A 17,258-nucleotide genomic window follows, 5' to 3' on the forward strand; every position below is an offset into this window, starting at 1 on the left:
GGTCATTCACGCGTTTGACTCCGAACTACTCGTATATAAAGAAGGCCCTATTTATTGCATGTCATTTGCCATTTGCTTTTAATATTGTTCAATTTCATTATAAGTTCGTTTTTCGTATTAGTTTATATAATAATTGTTCAAAGAATTTAAACCAGGATGCACCCGAAAAGAAAAATTATCAAAAGAAAGGTGGTATCTGTAAACTTGGGTGATGTTGACCAGACCAAGGACCCCCTATCACAAACGTAAACGATTCGGAAACTGCTGGAGACGACCCTGCTGATAATGTCGTCACTGTGACGGGGGACGGGGAGGAGTCTACGGACATTCCCGCCGAATTGTATTTTTCTAAATAAAACAAAAATATGTTACACGACGAACGTACCACTGTCGTACGACATACAATCAATGTTGTGCGAGCGTCGTAGGAAATTTGGTAATCTTGATACCATCGTGCGACTGTATATCACGAGTGTCTTGCAACAGTCGTGAGATTGTCGTATGACAGTCGTGCGACAATCGTACGATTGTTTTGATTAAAATGGTTTATTTTGGTACCCACGACAATGTGTTTATCGCACGACAGTCGCACGACTGTGGTTAGACACTCTCACGACAGTGACACGACAAAAAATCGTAGAGCAAAAAAGGTGCATGTTCAATTTTCGTCCCACGACATACGACAGTGGCACGATGCTGAAAATATCGTGCGACTGGTGTGCAACTGTCGTACGACGATCACAGATGAGCCGTGATTTGACCAAATTTAGTGTCGTGGCGCTGCATAGATGTGTCGTGGGTTCGTTGTGACCAGGGCTTAACGTAAATACGTGTTTAAATCTCTTGTTTTCGAATGCATCTTTATTTGTTTCATTTAAACTACACAATTTAATTGACACCGGATGGAGATAATTCAAGTAATGTGTTGAAAAATCAAAACAAAAAACCCAAGAAAAACACACATCAATTTCGGAGTACAACATAACCTATAAATGTTAAACACAAGATATTTCAATTATGCATAAAGTTTTTGAAAATTAATAAGAAAATGATGTAACGTGTACACAAGCTGATGCATGACTAGTTTCACTGACCCCAAAGTAATAGAGAGTAATAAAAAAATACAATAAGTACGTACTTTTGTTGCAGTATTCCCCGTATAGATAACCAGGTTCACATCCAGTCGAGTTTTTACATAATCCAGTATTTCTATCACATATAGACAATATACATCCTTCACACATTTTTTCACAATTTTTACCAAAATAACCACTATCACATTCTGAAACATAGTGAAGAAACATGAACATGTTTATCGATTTTTGCATTACACCTACTGCTTGATTATAAATCAATTCAAAGCAAAACGAGGCAAATAAGTTATTTCTTAAACAAATATGTGTGTCATAGTACATGAATGCCCAACTCTCACTATCAAAATCAATGTTGAGTAAACAGTGAAATTGTGGTCAAAAATCTAATTTGGCATGTAAATTAGAAATATCATATCATTAGGAACATTTGTACTTAGTTTCAGTTTGATTGGACTTCAACTTCATAAAAAAAAACTACCTCGACCAAACACTTTAACATGTAGCGGGACAGACGGACGGACGAAATGACGCAAGGACGCACAGACGAGGAAACACACTTATCATTTACTATCGCAGGTGGGGCATCAAAAATTAAAAAAAAAAACCCATGTAATTTTGTTTGTTTTATTCTTTGCTTGCGATTGTTTTCAACAACCACCGTTTCAAGCTTTAATTTTTGACATAAATTGATATGAACAAATTTCTTTACATTTTTGTATTCTTATTTTTAGAGAACAAATGCAATTGTTCAAGTAAGTGATCCTGAAAAAATGTAGCTACATCATGGTCATCTGCACCAAAGCACCCTATCGAGATCTAACAATAACTATACTAAACACTCATCGGTATGACGACGTTCCTACTTGTGAGTACCAATGTTCCAATCTCATAAGTATATTTAGAAGACGAAGACACATTAATGAAAAATATGCAAACTTAGAAAAGACCAGACTTCCAATTAGGAGAAAGTCAATGTGTGTCGATAAGGCATGCGAAAAGTGTTAAAAAAAGTGTAAAAGTGACACTTTCGAACCTTTTTTTCTTTTTTTACATTAATACCTCAAGGTTTGTGTAATTTAGTTATATTTGCAGTTTTCTACCTTTGTTACATGATTCCCCATGCCATCCTGCTATACATCCTTCAATATGACATATCCCATCTCCTTTATTGCAAGTGTCGGTTAAACAGTAACATGTATTTGCACAATTATAACCAAAATTACCATCGTCGCAGGCTGTATAACAAAAAAAGTCAATGATTTATTTTAAAGCAAATCGTATTAACAATTCAGTTATCCAGCATGTAATTACCTAAATATACAAACCTTTTCCTTCATTTTACATTACCACTTATTGACCCTTTGCATACACTGCTGGTCTTAGAATATGTCAGCATCGAGAAAAAACGTAAAAACTGAAATTTCGCATTGCGACCCAAATATTCCTGCTGTTGTAAAAGGAAGCATCGAGACAATAATCTGTTTGAAATATTTAAATTTCAGCATATGGATTCATGGTCAAAGATAAAGACCTGAATTAGGTTTTGAACACATTGTGATGCTTCCGATAATACAGTTTTGTCAATATAATTGTAAAAGCACTACATTCATTTACCAAACAATATTTTAGCATCAACGGGGTCAAAGGTCAATATGAGGTCCTGAATTTGGTATATAATTCACTAACATTCAATGATGCTCATCATACTAAGTTTGGTCAACCTTAGTTTGATGGTATATTGTTGTACATAAGTACATAAGTAAGGACTCAAATCAGTCAATGTTTTACTATGATAACTTGAAAGCTGAATTGTCAAGTTCGAAGTCAGACTGACTAGACTCTGATACCCTTTCCCGTGATGCATCAGCATTTCAACATATGTTGATATACGATACAAAAGAAATGCGAAGGACACAAATAAGAAAAGCTTTTATATCATAGGATGACAGGTAAAAACAATAAACGTCAGCGTGACCAGACTTTGGTATATAAATGTTTTAATTAAAGTTTAGCATACACGTGTTTCTATTATGTAAACTATCACACGTGATTGTCTGTCGGCATTGTGGTCATCTATTGGTGTTTAATTAGATAAACAGGTTTATGTGTTAAATATATGATATTTCGGATTGGTCAATATTTGTCGCATTGCGTAAATATATTGTATGATAAAATTATCAAAATTATCTAAGCAAGCTACACATTTTGGCGGTGATCCGGTATCTGATGACATCGAGACTCAAATTTTCTTTGTAATAATGTTATCAAAGCAAGTTGCACATTTTGGCGAGTTATTCCTATGAGAAAAGTGTTTGTTTTTATTTTATAAATACTTAATATTCGTTTGAGGTAACGAATTAGAACATAAAGTAACAAACTAACTCCGAGGGAAACACATCAACTATAATTGGAAACAACAAAAGAACTGAAACGCTTAAGTGAACAGAAATTAACGACAATGCAACAAACAGAAAAACGAACTACAACATAACAACTGTCATTTTTCTGACTTGGTAAAGGACATTCTAAGAAATAAATGGTAGTTGAACCAAGTTTTGTGGGTTTACGACACAACCCTTGCATAAGAAGCAACTGTATACCGAGTTTGGTGTATTCAAGTTTGATAGTCAAACGTTCCGAACAATTGGACATGGATTTACATAATAGGGATCAAAATCAAAGAAATATTAACCAGACCTAGGTATATGATAAACCACAGTCCATGATTCATTTGCATACCAATTTCAATGGTTAAAAATTATACACTTGACATGAACGAAAGGAACTGACGCATAAACAAACCGACGGACAAACACACATGATGATTCCAATATAAGGGTACACTTAACATATTCCCCAAATACAATAGACAAGTGAATAAAAAGCATCAAATGTACACAAAAAAAGAGTTGAAATCCTGAAATCATATGCAATCGACTGTCGTACATGTGAGAATTTTAGCGCTATAAAACCAGGTCCAATCTTCCATTTTCTACATAAGAAAATGCCTGTACCAAGTCAGGATTATGAAAGTTGTTATCAATTCGTTTGATGTGCTTCAGCTATTAATTTTGATTTTTGATTAGGAACTTTCTGTTTTGAATTTTCCTCGGAGTTCAGTATGTTTGTGGTTTCACTCTTTTCTGATACTTTAAGAAGAGAAATCTATAGTGTTTAATTTCATGCAGTGTATGTTACCACTACCAGTATCGAGACTAATATGGTAAATACTGTACAGTTCCTTCAAAGATATTCAAAGGTATTGTAGGGTAATAGTATAGCCAAATGACAGTTATACAGAGCATTAGATATGTGACGGGATTGATACCGAGCTCATATCTACTTTACTTTGATTTTTCATTTCAAAACGGATATTCAGTTTACCTTAATTTTGTTTTTACAAGTCTGATAAAAAAGATGCCGGTAGTTAGCTACTTTACATGTCTCCATCTTTGAGAATTTACAAATGATGGACAGTCATATACACATGCTTACACACTATTTAGTATTTTACTGTGATATATATTTCTTTCTAAATGGGAACATGGATATTTGCAAAGTTTCCGTATGCTTTTGAGTTTATAAAATATGCAGAATCTAAAAACAAATACTCAACAGTGACTTTGATTTGACCAAATTATTAGATCGTTTGTTCGAATGTGTTTTATTTATAAATTGAAAAAGACAGAAAACTTACATTTCTTTAATTCAAATAGGTGTTCGAAAAGAATTTCTGTTTAACTATTGGACGCTTACACTTCATTTAGTGAGCTATAACATTTGTTTTTCTCTATTCATATATGGCAAGCACAAACAATAATAATAAATATAGTTGTATAATAACATGAATAATAATCCTTAAAATCATATAGCATGTAAGAGTTTCTTATTCTAAGATCTATTGTTCTGCTACGAAAAAAAATTTGTTAAGAAAATTGTATTTTCCAACGTTTATGCTAGTGAAAATATACGTCAGCTATGGTTTAGTATTAAACGAATAAAGGCACTTTCATTATCGTTATCTTAATAATGATATTATTCATAAATAAGTAGCTTCACTGTTATAGAACACCAAACTTTACATACCTGTGTGGCAGTATTGAGAATGTTTAAAACCAGAGTTGCAGCTAGTTTTGTTATCACACAATCCACTTTCACGATTACACATTCTTGATACACATCCGTCACAAAAGCCAGAACAGTTTCTCCCAAATTGACCATCAGGACACGCTGATATGAGAATAAATAGCTTATACCAGTATATATAAATGTACAAAGACGAATAAATGTTCAATTGTCGACAATTAATTTTGCAGTAACTTAACTAGAATCTACATTTTAGTGTGAAATTGGAATGAAGCATAAGTGTTCTTTAAAATTTTATTAAATCAAAACATATGACATACTGATGGTGTGTTGTGATTGTAAATGAGACAATTGATAGTTGTAATATCACAATATAGAAAGACACACTGAAAGTATGGTTGTAATGTACAAAATAAATATTTATTCCAATAAAAACAGAGGAAGAGCTATATTGTCAAACAACTACAAATTTGCTAAACTCATTCAAGAATAACTTAGTCACGGAGAAAGCATACCTATCGTATTTATCTTTTTATTAGGAAGAAAAAGCTTAACATGAGTTGCAGAAAATGAATTTCACATCAGAATTATCAAACGACCATTTAAATAAATAGAAAACTTGTGTAATAAGACAAAGAGTGGAAAGAACAAAGCTGTTACCCTATTAGAATGACAGAGAGCATGTTATTTATCTAAATCATCCAACATTTTACACTCCAAATCAAGGTAATTCCATTATTTCAATATTTTCAATCACAAAGGGATTTTATACCGTCTTTCATAGAGAAACAATGAACCAGCTAAGATCACTGAAACAAGAGCTTAATAGAGTTTACCAGAGGCCGAGATGAAAAGATGTTTCACTGGTAATCAGCTTTGTATTTTACACGGTCATTAAAAATAAAGGATATAAATTTTAGAGGTTTTGTTTTACCTTTGATAAATATCACTCAACAACCGATTGTTAATTGACATGGCTCAATTTAGAAACCCATCGTAGCACTCTGTTAAGTATGATACGATATGTATCTCGTCATGCAGTAAACATATAAAAAGGTCATAACTTTAAGATAATAAATCATTGTTTATTAATATAAAATAATGCCTTTGAAAAATAGGAACATACTTTGTGAGCAATTGAATCCCTGCCATCCTTCTTTACATCCACTGCTGCATTCTCCTGACACATGATTACATTTTGGATTCAAACAGTTTTTTGAACATTGATTTTTGCAGTCTTTGCCAAATGTACCAGCAGTACATTCTGTAAAAAAAATCTTACCATATTAAACGATTGATTAAGTTTATAACAAAATTAATAGTCATACCACATATTAGTACGGCGGCTTTGTGAAAAATTCTGCACATCCTGCTACAAGCATGAAATTTGGCATAGACCTTCCTCAACTATTACTCTTTTATTTCAGATAGGGAGGCATTTGAAAAAAATGTCTCACTTCCGGTAAAATCCAAAATGGCGGACGTCATACTTAAATTAGCCCATTATCGAAGGCTAGTGTGTAAAAATGTGTTATTATCATGCTACTATCATAATATTTGTTACAAACCTTTGTTTTTTTACTACTTTTGGATAAATGAAATAGATTAGATGTCTTCAGAAACCCTACTTCCGGTTAAAATCCAACATGGCGGACATTGTACTTAAGTAAGCTTATTTTTTAGGGAGGGTAATTGAAAAGTGTTTTAACGTATTGCTACTATCATTACATTGTGCAGGAACCTTTCTTTGGTGCTTCTAATGGTTATAATGTATAAGACATATGTCTTAAAAGCCCTTACTTCCGGTAATATCCAAAATGGCGGACATAGAAATATCAATTTATTATTCAAATTTTCAACTTTTTTTAAAATGTAAAGAAAATGATTTATTTTTATGCTGGTCATTAAACTTTTGGCTGTAAGTTATCCACAAAACTACTTATTCTATCATGTTATAAATGTTTAAATATAAAGTTGACACTTCCGGTAAAAATTTGACGTAAATTTCAAAGATGAGTCCTCATCCATTTCTTCGATGTAGAGTTTTGGATAGATTGGTTAAAACAAAATAAAATCACTATAGTACTAAAACATATTTAAAATTGCTACAATTTTCGGCCAAAAATAACGATCATCACGACATGCACACATCGCAGTGCACGACTAACCCGATTTTCCACATTAAAAATGACCTCGGCATCCTTTCGTACATCCACAATGGTCAAGCTTCTGACAAAATGATGAGGCCTCAGAAAGAGTTTATTTTTAAAAGGGACCCTCTTTGTCCCTTCGCAATCCATTAGTGCCTGGACTGGGTAGCATAAGAGCCAATCCCAAGCTCGTATCACTAAACACCTACATTAGTATATTGCACGTTTTACATGCTTGAAAAGACTAGACCAAGTTGTGAGAATAGCCTCGCTTATAATTAGCCTTCCCTTTTGTGCAAAAAATGATTTTCTTGCTTCGTTTATCATGTTAGCTCCATCTGATAAGTTTGTGAGATCTTACAGTAAAACCCTGCTGATTTAGGCTGATCAATCATCATTCTTTATGTTAAAGTCACATCTTCAAATACCATCAATGTCTCCCACGCAGTCTTTTTTTCCTTTTCAAGCAAAGAGAGAACCGTATCACAACCGGTAAAGGTATGGGTCAGAAATAAGTGTGTGTGATCACTCATTGCCTAGTGCATTTGAAAGACCATTGATAGATATTAATCCAAAGATTTTTGCCTTCCCAAACACATTCCATAGTTCGTCTACCCCTATCTCAAGGAATAGCGAATAAGGTATTGACAGCATCATCAGTGACTGTTAATCATGACTCGTTTAAGTTCATGTTTCACTGCATCAGACACATGCATCATGATTTTAGTGTCTGTTTCTTTACGTGAACATGGTGCTACACTTGAAATACATCAAGTGGTGGATAAGATAGAAGCAGAAGCTTGCTCAATACAATTTTGAGTACAAGGTAGTTGTAGATACAAATTCTCAGGATGTTCAATATTATCCAACACTTGATGATGTTTCAAGTTAAGCACCATGTTTACACGAAGAGACTGACACTAGAATCAAGATCGATGTGTCTGGTGCAGTGAAACACAGACTTAACTGAGTCATGACTCGAACAGTCGATACTGATGTCATTGCTGTTTCGCTATTCCGTGACATAGGGGCAGACAAACTTTGGTTTGCATTTGGAAGGGGAAAAAGCTTAAGATATATATCTACCCATGACCTTTCAAATGCACTAGGCATTAAAAGATAACACGTTTGCTGGAAAAGGAACTGCGTTGGTGACATTAATGGCGTTTGAAGATGTGACTTTAGCATTTATAATGATGATTGACCAGCTAACACCACCATATGGATTTGATAAATTTAATGTCATTGAAAACGATACGTGGTTTTGTTGTAAGATCGAAAAAACTGATCAGATTGGGTTAACAAAGCAAGAAAATATGTGTTTTTGGAATTTATGGATGTGAGGACCAATGCCACAATCTTTGTAAATGTGGGAAATCAGCTCTCCGATTGTGAATTACAGCCTAACGAGTATGCTGATTTGGTATTATGTCCTTACCTTAATAAAATATCTTGAAACTGTAATACGAGTGGATGAAGTCTTGGATGCATATGGTAGTTATAGCAACAAATGGTCAGGACATTCTATCTTATCCACCACGTGATGTATTTCAAGTTTAGCACCAAGTTCACATTTAGAGGCAGACACTAGAATCATGGTGCATGTGTCTGATGCAGTGAAACACGAACTTAAACGAGTGACGATTCGAACAGTCGTTAATGAAGATGCTGTCACTACTGTTTCGCTATTCCGTGACATAGGGGTAGATGAACTATGGATTGTGTTTGGGAGGGCAAAATACTTTGGATTAATATCTATCAATGGCCTTTCAAATGCACTAGGCAATGAGTGATCTGACACACTTATTGTTATCCATGCCTTTACCTGTTGTGAAATGGTTCTCTCTTTGCTTCAAAGGAAAAAAAACTATGTGGGAGACATTGATTGCATTTGAAGATGTGACATAAAGAATGATGATTGATCAGACTAAATCACCGGGGTTTTACTGTAAGATCGCACAAACTTAACAGATGGGTATAACATGGTTAACGAAGCAAGAAAATAACTATTTGCGCAGAAAGGGAAGACTTTTTGAGGCTATTCCCTCAACTTGGTCTAGTCTTTTCCAGCATGTTAATAGGTAGGTGTTTAGGGAGAGGAGCTTGGGATTGGCTCTTATGCTACCCACTCCAGGCGGGGACAAAGAGGATAACTTTTAAAAAACTCTTTTTGAGGCCTCATCATTTTGTCAGAAGCTTGTACATTAATTGTGGATGTAAGAAAGGATGCCGCGGTCATTTTTAATGTGGAAAATCGGGTCTCCCGTGCACTGCGATGTGTGCATGTCGTGATGATCGTTATTTTTGGCCGAAAATTGTAGTAATTTTAAATATGTTTTAGTACTATAGCGATTTTATTTTGTTTTAACCAATCTATTCAAAACTCTACATCGAAGAAATGGATTGAGGACTCATCTTTGAAGTTTATGTCATATTTTTACCGGAAGTGTCAATTTTATATTTAAACATTTACTGCACAATGTAATGAAAGTATCAATACGTTAAATCACATTTCAACTACGCTCCCTTAAAAAATAAGCTTATTTAAGTACAATGTCCGCCATGTTGGATTTTAACCGGAAGTAGGGTTTTTGAAGACATCTAATCTATAAAATATACCAAAAGTAGTACATAACAAAGGTGTGTACCAAATATTATTCTAGTAGCATGATAATAACACCTTTTCAAATACTAGCCTTCGATATTAGGCTGATTCAAGTATGACGTCCGCCATTTTGGATTTTACCGGAAGTGAGACATTTTTTTCAAATGCCTCCCTATCTGAAATAAAAGAGTAATAGTTGAAGGTCTATGCCAAATTTCATGCTTGTAGCAGGATGTGCACAATTCGTCTGAAATATGCTTGTAGCCGCCGGACTATATATATGAATTGAGAATTAAAATGAGGAATACGTCAAAGAGACAACAACCCGACAAGGATAAAAAAAGGCAGAGAGAGAAATTCCCGCACCTTCCGCACCCGGAGTCAGGCTTTAACTTACCCCTTCACAATAATGTATACTAGGTCAGCGAAAATATACGTCACTTCAAACTTCTAAACACACAACTGAACAACAATTACAAAAACACACAAGCTTAAGTCTGTAATTTTCTATGTATTGTTTCGTTGACTTGTTTGTCTTTTCACCGTAAAGATCAACAACGATCATAAAATAATAAAGCTGAAAATCGGAGATGTTGAGGCAGAAAGACCATTATCTAACGTGGATTTTGAATGAAAAAAATGTATGATCTATTACCAACAAAAACGTATTGTTGTTACCCTCATATGTAGGTGAAAAATATAGAAAAAAAATCATTCACTAAACGCGGCATTTATCGAAACCTTCAAACCAAGACTTTTATCTCGCATAATTTGTTTTGATCTGTGTCGGTTTGTCGTTAACGATTAGTCAATTAGTCGAAAAGCTAAATCATTTTAGTATTTGGAACTAAGAATGTTCTAAAAGGTCGTCACGTACTTATGACTAAACACTTTTTCTGCTGATTTCAATTGTTGCATCTGATAATCGAGCTACCATTAGATAAATTGTGACATCTAAACAAATGTATAATGACCTTGGAGTTCATTATTATAATATCGACAAAAATAGTTACTAGAACCGGCCTCGTTAACGTTAGTATAGAGCATTTCAGTGATAATGTTAGTACTTGTTAGTGCACAATATATAGTAATAATGACATATATATGCAACTGAATAGAAATAAGATAACATGATATATTATAAATTCTAATTCATGAAATTAATTTAATTTTTTCTGCAACCAAAGTATGGAATTTTTCATATTTGCCTTGTTTATTTATCAGTATTGTTTGATATTGAAGAAATTCTTTTATAAAAATTTCAAACACATTAATTTGTTTTGTTTTTTGGTCGGATATATAGTATCCTTTAATTTGTATACAGTAAAAATTATAATTGTTATTAAAGCATTAATACTGTAATAACTTGTATCGTTTATTTTGTATCCGTACAACAGTGATCTAATTGATATTATATGATGTCCTATTTTAAGTTTATCAAGTAATAGTTTTATTTGATCCCAAAATGATTTCAGAAATTTGCATGTCAACAAATAGTGGGCATAATCTTCGATGACATCACAAGTATTACATAGCAGAGTTTTGGTTATTTTCCAAAAGAAAAGTAATTGTTTGGTTGGTAAAATGTAGTGCAGAAATTTCCATCTTAACATTTTGAATTTATTATCTTGTATATAATAACAGATATAGTTCAGCATTTGTAGTCATTTGCTTGTGTTGTTTTCTAAGATAAACATGTTGTCCCATTTTTGAAATCCTATTGGTTTTTCATAATATCTATTTAAGAGGGAGATGTAAATGTCTTTGTAAGAAATGTTTTTAACTGATACCATTTTTCCTTTTCTATCTTTAAATTTACATTCGGAGTCAATAGCAACTTTTTTTTAAATTGATTCTTCTTTCGTTAGCCCTTGTAACCACTGTTTTGGTATTGTTTTCATTAATTTAGAATATTCCGAAAACCAGTTAGCATATCATGTCAGGATAGTTTATCTAAGATCATGTTTTGATTAAATTTTCCGTTATTATCAATAATGTCATTTACAATTAGAATTTTACTGTTTATCCAGTTTTTGAAAATGAGACATTTACCTTTTAATTTGATATTTTTATTGCCCCATATAAGCCGCTGTCTAATTTGTTTATATTATAGTTGATCTGATTCTTTTTCAGATTTTGAATTTATCCATGATATAATTATTCTTAAGTAAAATTGTGGAATTAGTTCTTTCAGTTTATAGACCAAATTAATATTGTTGAAGTTCATTTTAAATATAAGGAATTCTTGTCCAATTTTATCAAAATAAAATTTTGGTAAGACTTTCCAATTGGGTCATAGATATTCGTTATCGATGAGTTTTTTTACCCAACTAATATTTATCGCTTCTAGATATTTATCTATGTTTATCATTGTAAGCCCGCAAGCATGGTAATTTTTACTTATTATATCCTTTTTAACTTTTCCTGGTTTATTATTCCATATAAAACTACTGTATATTTTATTTTTTTTAAATTTTGCTAGGTATTCTTTATCAATTCGGTTATAGATGCAACATAAGTAATATTCGGCAAGATAATTAATGATTTAACAAGAGTTATCTTACCTAACATAGTTAAATTTCTAGTAAATAGAACTTGCAACTTTCATGGATTGATAACTTCACTAGTTTTGGGGTTAAATATTTGCTTTAATTCTTAGGTTATGATCTGATGAGTGGAGCCCACTAGACGGTCCTGTAAAGGTGCATTTTTAAGACTTCTACTGTTCAAGTAAATTTGCAGTGTATTTGTGTTGCTATATGTATGATGTTTGAAAGTATAATAAGAAAAATGTATATCTGCTTCATATTTTATGAATGTTATATTAGCCTGAAAAATGTATAATAGTTTTTCATTGTAGTCCATTTTCGAGAAATTTGTTTTCTTTTTCGACCATATTTAACAATTTGGTACGTGGCGCCATCTCTTACACAAGTAAAACAATATTGTATTTCTAAATATTTCGGCAAACATAATTGTGGGGGAGGGGTGCCACCACTGTTAATTTTTTTTCAGAAAACTGAAATAGATTTCCCCAAAATATGCCAAAGTTCAGTTAATAAATATTTTGATAGGAGCGTCACTGATGAGTCTTATGTAGACGAAACGCGCGTCTGCCGTACTAAACTATAATCTTGGTACCTTTGATAACTATTCAGGCGTTCAGAAATTAATCTACATTTACGAAGTCACTAATGACGTAATTCGTCAAAACTATTTTATAACTAAAACAATTTAATATAAGTTGTCCTTTATTTTAACCACTAAATTGCAGTTTTAATAAAATTAGGTTTAAGGGCAAAATTATGAGCTGTATAAATGTGATTAGAGATTTTCTTTATGTAAATAAGATCTAGACCACAGCCTAGTGACACAAACAACTAAAGAGGTCAACAAACTCTCTTAAACAATAGCTGGTATCATTCGAATTTTTAATTTATTGAAAAGAAACATTTAAAGATGTTTTTCTTTATTTATCTTCAAAGCTTTATGCTAATCTGTGCCATGCGGAAGGTTCATCGATTATCACATCGAACATACTTAAAGGTGAACGCTTTACTTTTGCTGATATTTTTATGTCCAAGATCGTTTCGATATTCGAACTATAATAAAGTCGGGTTTCTGGTATATGTATCTATTAAATGAAGCTTGCCTTATGCATTCGTTGCAATTCCCTATCTGGACGTTTTACTAGCATTATGCGTATCCAAAGATTAATAATTATACTTTCCACAAATTCTTTACAAAAAATACTTGTCTTTCACATTTAGGCGCTAAAATATTATACCTTTATCACACAAATTAGCACTCCACCCAGCTTTACAACCATATGAACAAGACCCGATATCAAGGTCACATGGTCCATGACAATTTGCTGGGCAGGATATGTTACATAGCTGACCATATTTAGTAGAAGGACAACCTAGAAAGGAAATAATTCATTTTATATTAATTCAATTACTCCACAACATCTTTCAACTATTTCATTAATAAAAACCATACTGAGGAATATTAGATGTGAACTGTATGCGTTTTTCAAAATGAAAAGAAGATTTATACCTCAAGAAAAAAATAAACAAATGCTGGTTCTCTAAGATAAATACAAAATATACCATAAGTTGCTCATATAATTTATTTTACTTTTTCATTTGGTAAAACAAGTTTCGACACCAAATAAACAGTTCTGCACTGCTCAAAATCTTTAGAAATACCAACATACTGTGTTAAGTTTACTTATTCTGATATTTTGTCACTTCTCTATAGCTTATATTATTGATAGTCCTAAAGGATTTAAGTTGCACATGCTCTACGTCTGCGTCGTAAAGATTCTTATTAGTGATCCCCTTGTTTTGAGACATCACTGATAAGGTTTTGTTCAATGTCACTTAGATATGAATCCTTGTTGACATATTTTAATAGAATTAAAATCAGTATTGTTCGTAAACGTTTGAAGTTAGACTAAGTAGCAAGTAAAATTAAGTCATTTTGCATGTCACGGTTTAAAATAAACTTAAATCAACCATAATTTCGTAAAGGTAAATCTTTTCGGGGGAAGCCTGACTAACCGGTATCTGCCGTATATTCAATTTGCGCTTGCAGTTTGTTCCGTTTTGTTGTACAGAAACGTTTGTAGAAACTATTTAAGAAATAATCCTGACATGTCATGCTGTATGCTCACTTTAACATAGATAGGTTTGATATTAGTCAGTTTTTTGCGGTTTTTGTTTCCTCCCTATGAAGTATTATTTTACATTACATATTCATATATATCGTATTTTGTAGACATATACCAGGGTAAATGAATGATTTTATTAACAAGTTATGTCAGCAACATAAAAACCTATTGGTATATTTCATACCGATAAAACGGAAAATAACGAAAATGTAAATAGAAAGTTTGTGCGCATATATTAAACATTAGTGTGCTAGTTTGAACACAGCTTTAATAGCAAATCGAAATACGTACTTCACATTAAAATTAATTTTCAAATGTTGCTTAAATAAAATTCCAAACTGTATAAGATATTATGTTTGTACGCGTTGTTTTACATTTGTTAGCATCTTGGTCATACGTAGGACTTTCCTTCGAGCAAGTATGTAGATAATCATACCTGAAATGCCAGAAAATTCAAACCATTATGATTTAAAACGCTTACCAAGTATCCCAATTTCACATATCTCAAGTTCTGAAGACCCGCCCTGAACTGGAGGAACGTATGTTAAGTATCTGAAAACAGCACTAAAGCTGACGTCAACAGGTAAATGTGTACTATTATACAAAACCGTTCCACTAGTCCAGTTATCGCTAGTATTTGAAGCGTAAACAGTATGATGACCCCCTGATGTTGTACCAACTAAAATAAAAAGAATAAATGTGTCAGGTCAGATAAACAATTATAATAATTGCATATACATATAATTGACAAGATCTTTCATTTATCTCAATGTAATTAAGTCAGGTTGCTAATAATTTATTTAGTTTAGATATAATAACAATACACTCCGAATTGAATCGAGTGTTTTTATTTGACTTGTTTAAGATATTCCTGCGTTTTTGAAAATATAAATTTGTACTACAGATATAGAAGACCTATTAAGTTGATCAACATGCAACATAACTGTATTTTTATCATGTTACATGTATAATACAATATAATATTGTTTCCATTACTTAATAATTAAGTGCGCCAATACTTTAAATTATTATCACGACGTCAACAACTTTAATGTTTATTTAAGAATTGGGTTATGCTGCTCAAAGAAACAGATTTGATGTGCATCAGTCAGTATAAACTGAGCAAATATTGTATAATGTATCTTTCACTAAACATCATTCTTTCTTCTTACAAAAAATAAATAGTGAGTTGCTTGCTTTGACACCCAGAATGACGATAGGTCACGATTAGTATCACATTCTAAATCTTCACTTGGGATTCGGCCTCACATTTACTGTCAGTGTTCTATATCTCCTTAGAAGCCAGGCGAAGGGAATATGGGACACGCCCATGCATATCCTTGCGAATTTCAATTATAATATACCGAGTGTCCTGATTCCAAAACAAATAACCATTTTGTTCTAATTATTCGGACTGCCCTTGATATTTAACTCTAGAATAAAATAGTTATACACATTTTTTTATTGAAAGTAACATACCACCAAAAGTTATAATCACTCCTGTTACAATGCTTTCCTCCATAATGTCAACCTGAAATTGTACAGTTGATCCCTCTGTTTTGGAACATGTAATTTTGTTTCCATCCTTTGCTAGACCAGCCTCTTCACTTCCACTTGGAAACTGCCAGACCAAACTGTCAGATGCCATATTATCTGTGAAAAAGGTGTTTATTTCTTTATACACATATGAAAAAGTGATTATTCATCAAGATATTACCTAGATATCTCTTCAGGTATTTGATTAACAAAAATTTCCAGCAATTATTCGAAAATATACCGGGTTTCATATGTACACGTGTACTATTTAAGCGTCTAGGAAGTCAGTGTATTTGGTAAGATCACTACCAAAAGTTTAATATGCTAAATATATCGAAAGATTGTAAGCATAAACAACAAATGGATCTAAATAGAAGTCAAACCATATAGAATGATTGAAATATTAGCTAACAATTTACACCTAAATTACTTTTTAAGGATCAATTACTGAACAATGCTATACCCACTGACTTAGCATGTCGAAGTGCGTTATTGTATTGTTTATTTGTGTATTTTTCTATCCTGAATGTTGTTGCATTTATTTATACTGTAGTTCTGTCGTGTATTGTTGGCTTTTAGTGTTATATTTAACATTGGCGTAAAAGTGCGAGGTTTGGCTAGCCACAAAACCAGGTTCAACTCACAATTTGTTTCTAAAAATGTTAGGAAAATGGCAGTTGTTATCTTACAGCTCGTTTCTGTGTGTGTTACATTGTCGTTTGTTTTTTGTTGCACTGAAGTGTTTCTGTTGTTCCTTTTTTTCTCATATAGTTGATGAGTTTCCCTCAAATTTAGTTTGTAACCCGGATTAATTTCCCTCTTTCGATATTGGACTTTCGAACAGCGACATATTACTGTTGCCTTTTTTTACAGCATAACATGCTTAAGCAAATATACATTTGCATTTCTTTATAATTATAAGGAGTCAACGAGACAACTTTTCATAAGATATAAAAGAATATTGGTGAGGATTGCAGCCTTCAACAATAAGCAAAACCTATAGATTTTGAGAGTTACACGTATATAGTATACTAACCTCATAAGATTTACGGTTAACATTATGAAAATCTTTTAATAACGGAACTATGGGAATTGTATAATAAAATGTCAAA

General features: G+C 32.6%; 1 protein-coding gene across 2 annotated transcripts in view; it reads right to left on the bottom strand.

Annotated features, from left to right (window-relative positions):
- Window positions 1-17,258, bottom strand: part of LOC139488342 (receptor-type tyrosine-protein phosphatase epsilon-like) — a 75,153-nt gene that overhangs the window by 24,955 nt on the left and 32,940 nt on the right. For both annotated transcript variants that reach the window (XM_071273875.1, XM_071273883.1), the window contains exons 6-12: window positions 16,090-16,263; window positions 15,092-15,289; window positions 13,723-13,857; window positions 6,307-6,444; window positions 5,181-5,324; window positions 2,195-2,329; window positions 1,139-1,282 (exon numbers count right to left, since the gene is read on the bottom strand). In XM_071273875.1, the coding sequence (XP_071129976.1) occupies window positions 1,139-1,282; window positions 2,195-2,329; window positions 5,181-5,324; window positions 6,307-6,444; window positions 13,723-13,857; window positions 15,092-15,289; window positions 16,090-16,263 (1,068 nt within the window). The remainder of the gene's footprint in view (window positions 1-1,138; window positions 1,283-2,194; window positions 2,330-5,180; window positions 5,325-6,306; window positions 6,445-13,722; window positions 13,858-15,091; window positions 15,290-16,089; window positions 16,264-17,258) is intronic.

The sequence above is a fragment of the Mytilus edulis genome, chromosome 1, assembly GCF_963676685.1.
Source record: "Mytilus edulis chromosome 1, xbMytEdul2.2, whole genome shotgun sequence".
Lineage (NCBI taxonomy): Eukaryota > Metazoa > Mollusca > Bivalvia > Mytilida > Mytilidae > Mytilus > Mytilus edulis.